The following is a 19080-nucleotide window of genomic DNA, read 5'->3' on the forward strand; positions in this document are numbered from 1 at the left end:
CTACCTTACCTTAACCTGACACTAACTAACCTATCATAAAAAAGTGACCCGCAGTGGATTCGAACCCTCAGGCCTTGGATGATGGATCATAAAGTAAGCGCACAATCAGACTAAACGTTTCCAAAGCAGTCTATCTGGAATGGGCCTGGCCAGTAGGCCAGTCACTTCAGCCTTGCCTTAATTAGAATAATGAATATAACATGAAATAATGTATAGCTTTATTTTATAACTTCAAGGGTTCCCAAACGTTTCAGGCTGTGACTCCCTGAAATAATCGTATTTGAACTGGGGACCCCCCAAAATAATCATACTTGAACTGGGGACCACCCACCCTGACAAGCACTTGAAATTGTAGGAATTACATTTAGTTTTACTCGGTTCCACAGATAAATATTGTGAAAATAGCCAAACTACAAGCGCACTGCGCACAATGCCTTAAGAAGGTCTTAAAAGTCATTAAATTGTCACTTAAAAATATGTTACCCTGTATACACTTGGTATGTATAGGTTGGTTTGTTTACTGTTGAGAGAGAAAACTATGTTGCCCATTAAGCTAATCTGGGGACCGCCTCTGAGGGTCCCGGTCCCAAGTTTGGGAACCACTGGCCTACTATAACAATAACAACAATACAACAATTTTAAATACAGATCACAAACTGTAAGTAGAACAGACACCTAGCATTAGGGAATCATCTGAATTGCTAATAGCCTAAAATGCTCAATAGTGTAGCGCCCAGAGTTGGGATGGAGCTCTGACCTCAGTCCCAGAGGACCACAATGGAAACAAGCCTTTGTGTGTTATCCTTATAACATCATTGTAAAAATCGTACCTCTGTATCCTACTGTTAATAAAGTATTCCATAAATCTGTTTACTCAAACTGTTTACTGTACATATATTTATGTTTTGTTTTTATGATGTTTTGCATAGTAGTGTATATACTGTCTGTCATAAATGTCTCTATGAATTCAGTAGGAAGGACCTTAATGGAAACAAGTCATAGGCTTTCTTGGGTTTAAATCCTCTTAGCTGACCTTGCATTAAACTGTACTTTCATGTTTGTTTGTTTTTTTTGGCAAATTGCTAATATTTCAATCAATCAAAAAACAGTGCTGGCCGTAACACACCTCCATCCCTGCATTCAACAAACTACATAAGGAAGGGAGGCGCTGTCACTCAGACTCCGAGTGACCAATGGAGAGGTGTCTTACATCTTTTCAGCGTAGGACACGCCTTCTGAACTTCAACCCCTCACACAAAAAAATCCGAGAGAGAGAAAAAAAAAATCGAGACCAAAGACTTAGGTTTTGAGAGAGAAGACGTTTTGCAATCAGAAAAAAAAAACTTTCATTGGCAAACAAGGAAAAAAAAACATTAAAAACATTTTATTTAGCACAACACATTTTATTACCCAAACATTTTACTAAGTATTTTGTTTTATGTAGTTTAAACAGTTTTTCCTTATTTTTTTAATCTAGAATTTTAAAAGTTTTCTCAATTATTTTTTCTTTTCTTTCAGATCTTATATTTTTTTGCTTGCAAATATTTTTTTTGATTGCGTTTTTAATTTGTTTTAATGAAAAAAATGTTTTTGTTCTGTTTATATAATTTCCTTTGCTTACAAATTATAATTTTTTGCTTGCTGTTTTATTTTGTTTTCATTCAAAACTATTCTTTGCTCTGTTTATATTTTTTCTCTCTCGAATGTTTTTCTTTTGTTTGGTTAATAAAGACACAAATGTAACTCCATAATCGTCACCTTATTAAACTAATGGCCTAAGTCATTTTTTAAAGGTTTTCAGGAAAAATAAAAAACTGATCCAGAACAAAACTATATGATATTTCTTAATCATTTCACCCAAAATGTTTATAACAAATTATGACTATTTAAATAGAAATAACACTGTCTGTCAGTTATGTAACATAAGAGATTTAAATAGGTTTAAATAGGATTACATCTGACTTAGGCCAAAATAAAAAGCAAAACAAATTACAAAATGGCCTAAATCAGTAAATAATTTGGCTTAAGTCACAAAACCGTGTGACTTAGGCCAAACAAAAGGCCTATTTTGTCCTAAGTCACACTAGGGAGTTAGGCCATTATACTAAAAGGGGTGTGTTTTATACTAAAAGGGGCGTGAACAGCATGATCCTTTTCAATTAGGAGATGGGCCATTTTACCAGAGGTGGCCAGTGTCATGAGGACCTGACTTAGGCAAAAATATCATTTCCTCAAAAAATGACTTAGGCCATTAGTTTAATAAGGTGACGCTATGGTAGTTTGTCTGTAAACCATCTATACAGTTAGACTCTCATAGACATATTTTATGATTCTGACATTTTCAATCTACGAGAGTCGTAGCTTCTATCCCCCCATTTCCTACTGGACTTTCAGCCCCTAGCCCGTAGGGTGTCCAAACAATGTACAAATGCAAAATAAAAGGTGCTTACCCTCTGGCCCCAAATGTTAACTCACTCTACAGGGTTCTAGTGCAATGTAATAATCCATATTTTTCAATAAAGCAGTGTTTTAATCCCGTCTGTCCTCCCCCCCCCTCCCCCCTCGTTTACTTCTGCTTACATTTAGTGTAATTCCGGATGTGCTTCGTCACTACTGACCATTGGGACAGAATCGTCCACAGACGGGATTAAAACACTTATTAATCTAAAAATATGATGCCCTGTTTTTGGATGTGCTCACTGCTCAATGTATCATTTTATTGAGAAATCCAAAGCAGAGCACAGACCGGGCGCTACTGTATATTTTAAGACATTATCATTATCTTCTTTTCAAAATGACAAAGATAAATCTTTAATATATATATGTGTCTGTCATCACCAGACTGCAGTTGTTGAGCGCTGTAAATAGACAGTCTTGTGATGACAGCTGTGTTTTTACCGTCTTAATACGTTGCTGTGTGGACAGAGATATGTTTGTAAACGGGGCGTGTAGACGTGGATCTTAACCAAAAGGGGAAAAAGCTACGTTTATTAAAAAAGTACCCGTGTACGTGTGAAGGAAGCCTGAGTCCCTTCATCATCAACATGGTAAACAAAGGTTTGTCCTTGACAGTGGTGGAAATAGTACTCAAATTCTTTACTTAAGTAAAAGTAAAAGTATCAATACTGCAATATAGAAATACTTTCTTACAAGTAAAAGTCCAGATTTCAAAATCTACTTGAGTAAAAGTACAAAAGTAGTGGCATCAAAATGTACTTAAAGTACCAAAAGTAAAAGTACTAAAATGTTTGAAAATAGTCGATCTACAAGCTCACAACGTGTCGAGATGCGACGCGTTGTGAGCTTGTAGATCGACTATTTTCAAATAGCCTAGGTATAAAATAGAGCTAAAGTCGTTAATGTATGTTTCATAATGTCAATGTATCTGAAATGTAACTAGTAACTAAAGTTTTCAAATAATTGTAGTGGAGTAAAAGTATAATATTTGCCTCTGAGATGTAGCTAGTGGAGTAGAAGTAGAAGTATTGTAAATTGTAAATAGTGGGTTTGGTGTGACCTTGTGGAAGTCAAAGTGACACAATGTGACACAATGTTTCTCCTTCTTTTATTGATATTCAAACCAAGCAAATGAAACCCACAATCTAACGGCTAAACTTCAAACCATTCATGGTCAGGGGTGCAGATCCCAGGGAGAAAGAGGGGACATGTCTGACACAATAAAGTATTTAGAAATAAATGATATAATTTAAAATACATATTTCAAGGTTTTGTTTTTGCCACCGTGTGTCCTGATCATCAACAACTACCAAATAAATACATCCACAAGCTTCATCATCTTCATCATCATCACTTGTCCACAGAGCTGTTAACTAGTTTAATGAGTGAAGTTCAGCCAATATGAACGATAGAAACACAACAGTGGAGCTGAAAAACGGAAAGATAAATAATACTGACCAAGGAATATCTAAACTGTCTGAATTAGACACTTATTGTGTCCTTTACTTTAGTAAAGTTTGAATGACCTTTGTTATTGTTGACATTAGTTTGTTTCATATATTGAAAATGTATTTGGTGTTTATTTAATGCTAAATGTCAGACAAACTGAAATCATTGTGAACATTATTAGTTTGTTTAAAATCCAAGCGTTAACTCTATGTTGGTGATATTATTGATGTTCCCTCCAGAAAGTCATTTCTTTTGGTTCCCCCTTAAATTAAGATCTGCTTCCCTGCTCATGATTACATATTGCAAATGATTACATAATTATTACATATAAATCATTACTTAACATAAATGATTGCATGTCATCAGTGTTTCCCTTTCATTTCCTAGACTATGGCAGCCCACCATTGTCTAATTTGGGTGGACCCATCACCCCAGACCCCTAGAGGGTCTAGGTCCACCCATCACCCCAGACCCCTAGAGGGTCTAGGTCCACCCATCACCTCAGACCCCTAGAGGGTCTAGGTCCACCCATCACAGGGACTGATGTCATAATGATCGTAACACATTAATTATCACACATTATAAATGATTACATAATAAATGACTTTAACCTCACTAAAACTATGTCTACAAACCTAACCTTAACCCTAACCTCACCTCAAAACCACGTCGACCTGGACGAAAAAGACTCCACAAGTCTCCACACGAATTATCGTTAGCCTTGGCTAGCCAATTAGCATTTTCAATTGTTTAAAAGACACATCTGTGAAAAAGGTTGATGATGTCATCATTGTGCTGCTGTTATGATTATTTAAAAGGTTGATGATGTCATCATTGTGCTGCTGCTATGATTATCTAAAAGGTTGATGATGTCATCATTGTGCTGCTGTTATGATTATTTAAAAGCTGAATGGACACACATGTAATGCCTCCTCTCTCCACCAGGGGGCAGCGATGACTCTGTGCCTCGCTGAAAACACACCCAGGTGTTCTGTGAAAAGACAATAAACCAATAAGAATCAGAATGTATTAACTGTGTGAACATGTTAACACTTTAGAATAACCCTACCTTATAATAGTGAATTAATCATTCCCAAATTATTAGTTAATGTGTTATTCATGACTTGTTAAATGTGTGTTAGTGGTTAATGATTTAATGATTTAAAACTATGCTATAAATAGTTAATAGATCATGAACAAGTTATTAGTAAACTAGTTAAAAACCTAACCTCCCAGCAGCCTCCCTGCAACTACAGTAACCATCAAAGTAGAAACAACTCAGTCCATTCAAACGACATTTGACCAATACTTTATCAATAGTGTATCTTAGTAGGAAGGGAAGCTCAGTTGGTAGAACACTCTCCTTTGGACCACAAGGTTCTGTCTTTGATCCTGTTAGTGATGGAATGATCAGTGGTTTCAATGAACTGAATCATTGGGTTCAGTTCACTGACATGTTGTGTTCAATTAGACACAGCTACCATATACCCAATGGTTACACTGTAAAGGTCCTTACACCTGAATGAGATAAAATGTTCATTAGTTTGTCAGAAAACCACCAAAACACAAGTTGGATGACCTGTACTCGTTAATTCTGCTAGTTTAATGCCCTGAATGTACTGAATCATTGGGTCCTGATAGTGATGGAAAGAATTGAAAATAATTAAAAAGAAAGAGGGAGTAAACCTGGGTGTGTGGGAGGAGTCTAAAGATCGTCATTGGTTGTCGGCACCAGAATACGACCTGATAGAAGAAGAAGAGAGACAGTTAAAACAGACACACAAATAAATCCTATGTACTGTATTGTGTGTATTTCTCTATAAAATGCATAAATGTACACACAACACAACACAACACAATAACACAACAACACAACAACATTAGGGTTCAGTCATCAGGGTCACATGTTGCATCAGAACTAATGTGAACATTTGACTCTTATTTAGGACTAAATGTAACACTGATGTATTAAAGCTAAATGTGACAACATAGAACACACTTTGACCTCTAACTAGGTCGTCTAAACTGGTCTAAACCGGTTAAGGTTCTAAACCAATATAAACCAGTTTAGGTTGTGGTTTTACATGTTTGTTTGTTTGTTTGCATTTCTGTGAGGGTTCCACATGTCATGTGATCCTCTGTTGATCTGACCTCATTTCTTCCACTGGTAGTATAATAATTAATGAAACATGTTAATGAAACATGTTAATCACCTCGTTTCTTCCACTGGAAGTAGATGAATCCAGACAGGAAGAAGACCAGACCCAGAACCAGACCTGATGCTCCCATGGCCACCTTGTTCTTCACTGACTCTGGCATGGAGAAATCTGTTAACACAAATATTATATTAATTATATGATATATTATTGCAGTGGATTAAAACACCTGGTTCCTCACTGACTCTGATATGGAATCATCTGACAATACAAATATCATATCATACTCTAGTCACAGAGACTAACCCCCCCCAACCCAACCCTTGATGTGACTCTAGTCACAGAGACACTCAATTACCATTTATATTAATGCAGCATTTATATAAGACCAGTTCCATCTCTCAGGACTGTTCTCATACTTTACAGTCACTTTCAGATCCTTCACTCCACCAACTTCTGACCATGATGTGTAAATTCTATAAATTCTATAAATTCTATGAATTCTATACATTCTATAAATTCTATGAATTCTATGAATTCTATAAATTCTATAAATTCTATACATTCTATAAATGTCTTTGTATCTGCAGCCATTAGTAAACTAAGATGATGTACCTCATCTAGACGTGACTCTTAAGCTCTAAGTAGGTGAGGCTCTTGTCATGACCTTCTTATTAGAATAGTTACTTTTTTAGGATGTTTTAATGTATTTGTATAGATTTTTATTTCTGATGTCTGTATTATTATTGTGTCTTGTTTTTAATTGGCTTGCAGTTTCCTTTCTTTAAAACAAATGTACCTTCAGATACAAAAAGAGAAGAATGCTTGAACCCTTAAAAGTGTAACACATTACACTAATTACAGTAGATTACACTATATTATAGTATAGAGTACAGTAGATTACAGTAGATTACTGAGTAACTGACCCCAGTCCATCTTGATAGGCGCGGTCAGGCTGGGATGTTCCACCATGCATGTGATCTTCTCTCCTGATCTGTAGCACACACACACACACACACACACACACACACACACACACACACACACACACACACACACACACACACACACACACACACACACACACACACACACACACACACACACACACACACACACACACACACACACACACACACACACACACACACACACACACACACACACACACACACACACGCTTTTTTCTGCTGATGATCCTCTTCAAAAAGCATGTTATCTGAGGAGGATGATCAGTACCTAAACACAGTGTGTGGGGCACCACGGTGCAGAGGGGGGCACCACGGTGCAGAGGGGGGGGAACCATGGTGAAGGGGGGTGGGGGGGGGCACCAAAATGAGCCACAGCGTTATAGCCAATAAGATAACCGTATACAGTATAAGCTTGATATTGTAGGGGCGGCCATAGCTGAGTGGTTAGTGAGCCCGCCTAGGGAGCCAGAGGCCCTGGTTGCCCCAGGTTGGATTCCAGGCCAGGCCAGAATATGTGTCGAGGAAATGAAATTTGTCCCTGAGCAAGACTCTTATCCCCTAATTGCTCACAGGTTCTCATTGGAAACAAGACCACAAGGACTTTCATGAACGACCTGTTAAAAGGAATTATCCTTGTCCTTATCCTTATATTTTCTCCGCCTAAAATAATCATGACGTGCGTGTGTCCTCAAGTAGAATGTGTGTCCATGTGGATCTGCTCAGAGCTGAAGAGGCCCCTCCTCCCCGCCCGGTCTGGCAGTGAGTGAGCAGCTGTTAATTAGCACTAACATTAGGACAGATTGTGAAAGTAGCCGATCTACACGCTGAAACGCACCGTGATTCAACACATTCATCCGTTCATTCATATTTAGTTTTTTGGAAAAAATAACTTGGACTATGTTTGTGTAGGAGCGTGAATGCCCCACTGGGCTCTCCTCCGCTCTAGTGTTTATTGTGTATTCCACTATTCCCTCCCCATTGCAGGAAAAATAGTAAGGCAAGAGGCAGAAGAAACTTATGGTGCGTTCGGAAATATAGCACTGAGCGCACTGGCCAATACAAACTAATAGGCGAGTGCGCTCCGGTGCGCAATTTGCGAACGCACCCTTAATAACGAGATACACATGTTATAGCGTGTTCCTGTGTGTGTATTCATGTATAACGCGCTCGCGCGCGGGTCTCTGTATGCGTTCTCGTTCACGAGCTTGCTGCGTGGTTGTGTCTGGAGTGGACTGGTGATAAACATGGTCGGGACTCGGAGGATTTTTTATTTTTTTTGTGTTTGTGTGTGTGTGTGTGTGTGTGTGTGTGTGTGTGTGTGTGTGTGTGTGTGTGTGTGTGTGTGTGTGTGTGTGTGTGTGTGTGTGTGTGTGTGTGTGTGTGTGACTTAATATTAGCCTGCCAATTAATGGGCCATTTTCAGCAAGTGAGTAACACTTGTTTTATTTGTAAAGGATATATGTATAGTTGTCTATTAGGTGTGTATTTCTATGTATACAGTAGGTGTCGGTGTGTACCTGGGTGTGTACTCCAGGTAGGAGTGGTACTGGTAGTACCAGTAGAGGTGTGTATTTCTATGTATAGGTGTCTGTTAGGTGTGTACCTGGGTGTGTACTCCAGGTAGGAGTGGTACTGGTAGTACCAGTAGAGGTGTGTATTTCTATGTATAGGTGTCTGTTAGGTGTGTACCTGGGTGTGTACTCCAGGTAGGAGTGGTACTGGTAGTACCAGTAGAGGTGTGTATTTCTATGTATAGGTGTCTGTTAGGTGTGTACCTGGGTGTGTACTCCAGGTAGGAGTGGTACTGGTAGTACCAGTAGAGGTGTGTATTTCTATGTATAGGTGTCTGTTAGGTGTGTACCTGGGTGTGTACTCCAGGTAGGAGTGGTACTGGTAGTACCAGTCTCCATCAGACAGATCATCGGCATAGGAGAGACCAGAGGTCAAAGGTTCTTGACCTCTCCACCAGGTCACCAGGATCACTTTAGGATAGAAGTCGTAGCTGCTGCACCTCAGCATGTGAGTGTGTTCACCACGACGAGGGGGAGTCTCTGACTTCAGTCTCACTTTGGGCTCCACTCCTAAAAAAGATGATTATTATTATTATTATTATTATTATTATTACCCTTATTATTATTATTATTATTATTATTATTATTATTATTATTATTATATCAGTCATAGGAAATTTTCATTATCATTATATCATCCAAATGAGATCCAAATGACCCAGAAAGCTGAACAACGCTTGGTCCTCAACCAGCCAAAATGTTCACGTTTCCCGGCTCTCCCCCGTTCTCCTCTCCCTCCATTGGCTCCCAGTTGCTGCCCTCACAGAGTACTAAACACTGATGTTTGCCTACAAAGCAACCAAAGGTATGACACCCCCATATCTTCAAGTCTGATCCAACCCGACAACCCCTCCCTGCTCACTCAGATCAGATAACACAGGGAAGCTGTCAGAACTAAACACAACGCTCCACACGTCCTAGACTCTTCTCCCTTCTCTAAAACACCCTGAACACCCCACTCGTCCTAGACTCTTCTCTCTTCTGGCTCCCAAACTGTGGAATAAACTCCCTATTGCAGTCAGAACTGCAGACTCAATCCCAATTTTCCGCCGTAATCTGGAGACTCACCTCTTCAGACTCCACCTCAGTTTTATACAACATAGAATGCATTTATATAATGTAATTTAAACATATTAAATAATTCACAGTTACAGTGCTTTACATGAACAAAACTAAACCAAGCAATATCATTTAATAAAATAGTTCAAATGAACAAGAGTAGAAACAAACAAAACAATACAATACACATAATCCTGTAAAATATTACTAAAGTGGTTAAAAACATACAAAACAAACTAGTAAAGACAATAATTAAATATAAAATCAGGGTAAATGAAGTGTATAGAGGTGTGTTTTATCCTTCATGGTTCTTTTTAAAGTTCATTTAAAAACATTAATCCTGGTGTCTCTATTTTAGGAAGGTCATTATATGTAGGTGAAAACACTCAGAAATAGATCTATATGTTTCATTTATACTCTGTGTACGATGGTGACACCACATGTTGTGAGCTTGTAGATCTGCTATTTCCACTGTGTGACAGCGTGTTAGGATACAGTATAAATCAAGAGGATCTGAAATGTTTCTCAGAATATTAACCCATTCAATCCGGGAACGCACCTGTGTCATTTAAGATTTATTTGGCTATTCAGATCTACATGAAAAAATAGCAGATCTACAAGCTCATAGCGTGGCACAGAGTGCCGCAGAGCTTGTAGATCTGCTATTTTTTCAAAAATCGTGACAATATGTGTAACTCTTTAGATATATATATTTTTAAAGCAAACATTTGTCAAATATGTTCCAGGGACCCAGAAGCAAAGATTTGAGTTACAAATGTTCCCTTTAGAATCTATACATTCAAGATTTGCACAAATTTTCACGGTTTAAAAAAAAATAGCAGACATACAAGCTCATAGCGCGGCACTCGGTGCCGCGCTATGAGCTTGTAGATCTGCTATTTTTGAATAGCTAAATAATTCTAAAATGACAGAGATGCGTTCTGGAATTGAATGGGTTAAGGAATGTTTTTTTGTTTTTTTTTAAAGAGGGATAGGGAAATGGGGAGAGAGATGGGGGGGGGGGGGGTGACACGCAGTAAAGGTCGTCGGGAACGGGAGTAGAATCCGCAACACGCTGTCAGGCTGGCATTGCCAGCCGTCACGCTACAACCCAGACCAAGGGATGTTTTATAATCATTATCAGATCAATATTAACACCATTAATCATCTCTGAATAGAATGATTTATTATGATGTCATGTTATAGTTTATGAGGTGATGAGTGTTGAGTGCTGCTCTGAGATCAGCTCACCTCTCTTGTTCAGAACAGAGGAGTAGTAGAGCTCAATGTTGGGTTTGCAGAATGCCTCTCGTTGTGCTCTCCACCCAGCCAGGTATGTAGGATCTTTATTCCAGAGCTCTGCGTTCTTCACACCAAGCTCAGTGTATCCAACCCACTGATCTACTCTACTGTCCCACCTGAGGATCTCATCACCATCGAAATGCATTGAGTATATGAACTGTATGTCCTTCAGCTCACTGGAGTTAAACACACAGCGGCCAGCCTGATAGTACACATATCCATCTGGAAATAGACAATTAAAAATGTCATTAATGTTCAGTTTTATTATCATCTGTATAATATCAACACTAGGCTAACTGCCCCCATGGGCCAAATATGTCACTACATAAAGTCTAAAATAGGTTCAGGATGTGAAATCTGACATTAAAATGGCAGATTTCAACAGAGAGCCAGAGCCACAGAGTAATAGGAGGCAGGAGGGGGAGGGGCCACTCAACCCCCTCCTCCCCAAAGCGTGTGTGTGTGTCATTTATTCCCCCGTCTAGCGTAAATATGAAACTCAGAGGTCACTCATTATCACATGAAAAATACTATTGAAGTCCACATTCTTGCATCATAAATGCTTAATATAATATACGTGTTTAAACATCTTCATTCATGTTAAATATATTCAACCGTTTTAGTTCATAACTATTGTGTTAAAAGTATTCATGTACCTTTCACTGGTGGTTTCTTCAAGGCAGTGAGAAAGGCGTCCAGCTGGGCTTTGCAGTACTTCTGCTGACCCACAGCTCTTGCATAAGCTGCTGTCCAGGTGATATGATCTACAAACGGAGGCTGAGGCTCCACCCCCTTCCCTTTGTTGTAGTCTGCGTAGAACAACACTTCACCATCCAGTGCTGTCATCCACTCTTTATATGAGTCTTTAACTGTGTCTGAACAGCCAAGGAGTTCAATGTACTCATGGAACACTGGAAATAAAACAAAGATGACATTAAATTCAACAACAAACTTCATCATCATCATCATCATCATCATAATTTATTTTTTTATCATTTAATTTTCTCATGTATTTAACCTGATGTTATTAATGATTTAATATATAATTGCTGATTATATGCATATAATTGCATTTACTGAATTATGCTCAAGTATAAGACACATATTGGGGTAAATTTAACCCCTCAGTATGCCCATATATGGCCATGCTGATAATGCAGGTGCAAAGTAAGCGTTTTTTTGTGTGTGTGGGTGGCTGTTGAAAAATACACAAAAAGCCACATACACACACACTGACTTCTAAGAATCACGCCTATGTGCACACCTATGTGCACACACACACATACACACACACACACACATGTCTGGGGAACTTCCTTTAGACCGTATTGCCTTATATAGGGGCTCACAACAGAGCATCACAGAGGGAGACTGAGGGAGGCTGAGGGAGACTGAGGGAGACTGAGGGAGACTGAGGGAGACTGAGGGAGACTGAGGGAGGCCGAGGGAGACCGAGGGAGACCGAGGGAGGCTAAGGGAGGCTGAGGGAGACTGAGGGAGGCGCGAGGAGGCTTTTGGACACAGGGGGCCCTTTGGGCTCTTAGGTTTTTGGGGCTTCTTCTCCTGCACCTTATTCAGATGTTAAACAGTCATGGCTCCACATGGAGGAAGGTAAAACATTACTTAAATTAAAAAAGGGAAATTACTCTATTTTGAGATGAAACCTATTTGGTGTTTATTAATAATGATTATAACTAATAATTTATATTAATAATTGGTATTATACATTTTTGGAACTACCAAATTTAGACTGGCCTGTATTTCAGGCTGAATGAGATCTAAATGGAACCTCCTCCTTTTTAATCTAAATAATAAATTATTTTAGGACAAGCCTAAATTAAGGCATTTGTAAATCTGACCAGACAGACATGAAACATTCCTAGATTTCATTTATATTTGTATTTTGTATTGTTAAATACACATCTGTAATCCCACTATGAACTGAGCAAATAAAGGGAAGCTTTTAATCTTCCAAAGAGCCTCATTTTCTGAGTTAGTGCTATAGAGATAAATAGACTAGGTTTCATCTGAAGGACATCACCTGATACATTACTGATATAATACACACCTCATTCAGGTAGAGATCTGTATCTGATGCAATGTTTGATGCAATGACTTGTTTTGCAATGACTTTATGCTATGATTATGTGCAGTGGTTTTGCATGATGGTATAAATGTAAATATGGTTTGCATGGTTTGGCTCGCTATCCCTGTGTGACTAGACTTAGGACCAATAGATATTCCAAGTTGTAGGCATAGGATGTGAGTGGGTTTTGATAGGATGAGCATCAGTGCATTTCTCTAGACGGAGGAGTAGGACAGGTTGGTTCATTAAAGTCTTTTGAGTATTTTAACTGGTACAAGTGACATATAAGTGGACACTGAACGGTTGGTGGTCAAGTTGACATTTCTTCTGAAGCAGGCCAGTAGATTAAAGAGGTCCCTCTGTCCTCTGCTCTTCTTATAACTGTGATATCTCCAGGTCCATGTTGTGTCTTAAGTCAGGGACTGGACTACTGGGGGAGGTTTAGTTGTTACAGGGTCTACGGATGGTGACCAGACTTAGAACAGAAATTAGCCGTAAATTCCCTGAAGGCCACAGGCCTGCTAACGTGGTTGAGTGCTGGTTGCTTGTTTCTCTCACAGAATCTGGCAACACCGAGGACTAGCTTCATGTCGTTCTGCATGAACGGTAGCTCATAAGGGACATTCAGTGCATGTTTGAGTGTCAGGACACTGCATAATGAGAATTAGTGGGGAAAAAAACGAACTTTGGAGCTGCTAAACTAGGCATTACTCCATTATGCCAGTGGAAGGGGTCTCCACAATGGACAACAGGGGCTTCTATTGAATAACTCAACTGCCCCTGGTATGTTGGTGAGTGATTAGCGACACATCAAAGCAAACACCTAAAATGACTGAAACTCTCCTTTAAAGCAAACATTTTTTACTCAAATCTTTGCTTTTGGGGGTCCCTGGAACTGAATATTTTGAGATGGGGTTCCGTGGCCATATACATATCATTTTGGGGGTCCTTGACATGAAAAAGTTTGAGCACCACTGATATAGAAACATATGTTTTTCAGAAAACTGTTGGGATTTAGAAGACAATTTAGCAGAATCGGATCCTCAGGCCTCAATGGGTTAATTTAATAACATAAATATAATGTACTTACTTCCTGGGATCGCTTTGACATGAAGTACAGAGGAGAGGATGAGGAGGGTGGCTGTAATCTTCATCATCACTGATCAGAACTGAACTGAATTTAACAGATGAGAATAAACAGATCAGAATAAACAGATGAGAATAAACAGATGAGAATAAACGGATGAGAATAAACGGATGAGAATAAACAGATGAGAATAAACAGATGAGAATAAACAACAGATGAGAATAAACAGATGAGAATAAACAGATGAGAATAAACAGATGAGAATAAACAGATCAGAACTAGAAAAAGTGCTCCTCGAAGCACAGGTGTCCGCCAGGTCAGGTAGGTTATTGTGGCCCAGCAATGTTCGGAATTCGCCAACCAGGCTGGAATGTGTAAAATCAGGCGGATCGGACAGATCCGTCTTGATCACTTAACTAAAGAGATCATTTGTACTGATTTGTGTGATGTTTGGACAACATTTTTAGGAGTAATATTTAAATAATAATAATAATCGGCCTCCTGGTGGCGCTATTATAGGGCAATGTTCAAAGGGTGGCATTGGTTCCTCAACGTAGTGCGAATATGAGTGCAAAGTTTCACATTTTGTTCAAAACGGGCCACTCTTGCAAACTGCAAATGTCAATCTTAGCCAATGAGGATGGAATATGAAAAATCTAACAGATCCGTCTTCATCAAATGACTATAGAGATCATGTGTACCTATTTGTGTGAAATGTGGATAAAATCTGAAGGAGTAATATAAAAAAATAGTTTTATATAAGTCGGCCTCCTGGTGGCGCTATAAAAGCCAGATGTGAAAAATGCAGGGCAAAGGTTTCCTTGGCCTCTACGGAGTGCGCAAACAAAATTTTACACAGATTTGTGCAGTTATAGGTAAAAATACGAATCGGCCTGTTATAGCGCCACCATGAGGCTGATTTGAAAATTTTCAAGTGGCATTTCTTTCTCTGCCTAGTGGGATTGTGCTTGCAAAATGTCACGGAAATTGCATGCCGTGTTCATGATTTGAGGCATTTTGTTCAAAACGGAGCACTCCTGCAAACTTTGGAAGCCATTTTTAGCCAATCAGGATGGAATATGAAAAATCTGAAATACTCGTTTCGTTTGATGACTATAGAGATACTGTGTACCGATTGGCGTGACGTTTGGACAAAATCTATAGGAGTACTGTTAAAAAATGTGCTTTGCAAAAAGCGGCCTCCTGGTGGCGCTATAACAGGCCCATGTGAAAAAATTAGGCCAAAGGGTCTGAATTGGCATCCAGGGAGTGTGTGTGCACAGTTTCGCTGTGATCAAGGCAACGGAGCCAGAGATTAAATACACATTGACATGTTGTCATGTGATATGAAAGCAGGAATCATAACTACACATTAACATGTTGTCATGTCATATGAAAGCAGAGAATCATAACTACACATTGACATGTTGTCATGTGATATGAAAGCAGGAATCATAACTACACATTGACATGTTGGTTGTACAGTTTGACCCACCAGTTTAGGAGATATGGCTTATAGAGTGATGTGTAGCAGAGATACAGAGAGCTGAATAAACAGAACCTGAAAGGTTCACTTCTGTGATCTGTGACATTTTAACACCTATCCCAGAATGCATTGCTTGAAAGGTGGGGGTCTGAGAGGGCCCAGATAGATGACAATTACAGCCACCACAATCTGATGGATAGGACCCTGCTAAACCTAACCTCTTGGCCACGTTTATGGCCAAAAACTAAGGGTTGGAATGGATTCAGGACCCCTGAAAACCTATACTGTAACTAGACATCCCAATTTGAATTGTTCCAGGTTTTTCTCCAGGCCCACCGGGTACCCCAACTTTGATTGGCTCCCACAAAGTTTCCCAAGGGAGTTGGGTTGGAACAAATTGAGAGGTGTTTGTAGACACCTTTATGAACATGTTTGTGAAGAAAGCTAGTGTTAAGCATTTATTTTACAGATTGGTCAGACATTAGGCTAACTTTCCCTAACTAATTATCTAACCCAATGCACAATACTACTAATAATAAAAATAACACATTTAGCTCCTACTAGTGTTGTTAGGTAGAGTAAACCTGACTCTAGAACTACCAGAAGGGCCCTGATCATATGGGCTTAAATGACACAACACACTGTGTGTGTGTGTGTGTGTGTGTGTGTGTGTGTGTGTGCGTGCGTGCGTGCGTGCGTGCGTGCGTGCGTGCGTGCGTGTGTGTTATTAGTGTGTATTGTTCATAAGTCAGGTTGCACAGTGTAAAGTAATTGATCCAAAGCCTGTTGGTTCGGGTCTTGAGGATAATAACTGAATAATAACACTATGAATAAACTGTATATTTGATATATCAATATAACAGTAAGTTATTCAGTATATAATCAACAGACATAATGTTTATTTATAGTAATAAATATACTGTATGTTTTAATAATATAAATATAACAATACTCTAATATATTACAGATGAGAATAAACAGATCAGAATAAACACATGTTTACCTCAAGAGAAGTTCTGGAGTCTGAAAGAGAATGAAGGAGGACTCGTTTTATATTCAGAAGAATAGGCCAATCAGATTAAAGATATGATGTTACATCATCTGTTTCCAGAAAGACTACAGTCTGAAATATTGCACACAATCATGTATATAGCTGCTGCTTATGAACCTTATGTCTCCTTATGTACATACTGTACCTTATGCACCTTATGTCTCCTCATGTACATACTGTACCTTATGCACCTTATGTCTAACCTAATGCAAACATTGTACCTTAGGCACCTTATATCTCCTCATGTACACACTGTACCTTATATACCTTATGTCTCCTCATGTACACACTGTACCTTATATACCTTATGTCTCCTCATGTACATACTGTACCTTATGCATCTTATGTCAAACCTAATGCAAATACTGTACCTTATGCACCTTATGTCTCCTCATGTACATACTGTACCTTATGCACCTTATGTCTAACCCAGGGGTCATCAATATGTCTGTACACGGACAAATGTGTCCGTGTCAAATTCTTCATTTACACACCATTATAATGTTCTTATTTTAATCATAAGACCCAATTACTGAATGTCAAGTCTCTGGGTTTTCTTCAGAATATGTTTGGCTCTGATTTACTACGACACTATATATGACACATTAGGAGTCCTACTAGTGGTTCTCACATGTTTTATTTGCAAGGACCCCCATAACTCTGAGAGTGTACAAATGGAACCAAATGGACCCGTAAATATCTGGTCACTTCAGAAGAGAAAAGCCAAATAAAATGCTCTCCACTCCACTGGTCTACTCTGCACATATGTATTATTATGCAGGGTGACAAGGGGGTGTGGTCTCTGAAGACCATATTCACACGGCGGCCATTTTATTATTAAGTTAATGAAATGCCACCCCGTTTCTTCAATGCAAAATGACAAAATGGCCGCCATGTGAATATGCTCTATTATTTCCAGTTCCATAGTGTAAAATAATACCAGTCAGAGTTCCATAGTTTTTGTGTCCATCCCCTCCCCACCCCCCCATGTGACAGAGGCTAAAATGTGTGTGTGTGTGTGTGTGTGTGTGTGTGTGTGTGTGTGTGTGTGTGTGTGTGTGTGTGTGTGTGTGTGTGTGTGTGTGTGTGTGTGTGTGTGTGTGTGTGTGTGTGTGTTCAGCGTCGCTGATAAAATGCTGTTCATGTTCATTAAACATCAATCTAAGCCTCATTACATCTCACTGCTGAAACCATCAAATGTCTTTAAAAACACACTGGTCATGTGATCAAAGTGTCACATGAGAGGTGTGTGTGTGTGTGTGTGTGTGTGTGTGTGTGTGTGTGTGTGTGTGTGTGTGTGTGTGTGTGTGTGTGTGTGTGTGTGTGTGTGTGTGTGTGTGTGTGTGTGCGTGTTTGTGTGTCACAGGTCATTTGTTTGTATTGTGCATTGTACTGTACATATTTGGTTTTATATAATAACAGTAGATATAAATGTATATATTATATAATAACATAAATATAATGTACTTACTTCCTGGGATCGCTTTGACATGAAGTACAGAGGAGAGGATGAGGAGGGTGGCTGTAATCTGCATCAACACTGATCAAAACTAAACAGAATTTAATAGATCAGAATAAACAGATCAGAATAAACAGATCAGAATTAACAGATCAGAATAAACACATGTTTACCTCAAGAGAAGTTCTGGAGTCTGAAAGAGAATGAAGGAGGACTCGTTTTATAGTTTAGAAGAATCAGCCAATCAGATTAAAGATATGATGTTGCATCATCTGTTTCCAGAAAGACGACAGTGTGGATTATTGCACATACTCATGTATATAGCTGCTGCTTATGAACCTCATGTCTCCTTATGTACATACTGTACCTTATGCACCTTATGTCTCCTCATGTACATACTGTACCTTATGCACTTTATGTTTAACCTAATGCACATACTGTACCTTATGTACATACTGTACCTTATGCACCTTATGTCTCCTCATATACATACTGTACCTTATGCACCTTATGTCTCCTCATATACATACTGTACCTTATGCACCTTATGTCTCCTCATATACATACTGTACCTTATGCACCTTATGTCTCCTCATGTACATACTGTACCTTATGCACCTTATGTCTCCTCATGTACATAGTGTACCTTATGCACCTTATGTTTAACCTAATGCACATACTGTACCTTATGCACCTTATGTCTATGCAGTACCAGATAGATAAGCTATGTTTATATACTTTATGTAAATATCTTTGTTTGATTCATCTTTTATTCTCTCCTTGCCCCTCCCCCCGTCTTCTTTTTTTCTCTTTCTGAAAATAACTAAAACGATGGAGCTGCACAAAAAATAACTTCACCCACTTCTTTACACCTTTAACCTGAGATGTGACAATAAAGATGATTCTGATTCTGTTGAAGAGAAACACAAGAAAGAAAGAAAGAAAG

General features: G+C 38.9%; 1 protein-coding gene across 1 annotated transcript; it reads right to left on the minus strand.

The window, feature by feature from the left end:
- Window positions 1-3551: 3551 nt before the first annotated feature.
- On the minus strand, window positions 3552-14230 carry LOC311044504 (H-2 class II histocompatibility antigen, E-S beta chain-like). The gene is made up of 8 exons (XM_084056143.1): window positions 14142-14230; window positions 11622-11876; window positions 10915-11187; window positions 8895-9114; window positions 6989-7056; window positions 6120-6233; window positions 5593-5649; window positions 3552-4897 (listed from the first exon to the last, which is right to left on the minus strand). Exons 1-7 carry the CDS (start codon window positions 14206-14208, stop codon window positions 5612-5614), a joined length of 1035 nt encoding a protein of 344 aa, XP_083912269.1. The 5' UTR covers window positions 14209-14230; the 3' UTR covers window positions 3552-4897; window positions 5593-5611.
- Between the last annotated feature and the right edge of the window lie 4850 nt (window positions 14231-19080).

This window comes from Gymnoscopelus microlampas, assembly GCF_963454915.1.
Source record: "Gymnoscopelus microlampas genome assembly, chromosome: 4".
NCBI classification, from domain to species: domain Eukaryota; kingdom Metazoa; phylum Chordata; class Actinopteri; order Myctophiformes; family Myctophidae; genus Gymnoscopelus; species Gymnoscopelus microlampas.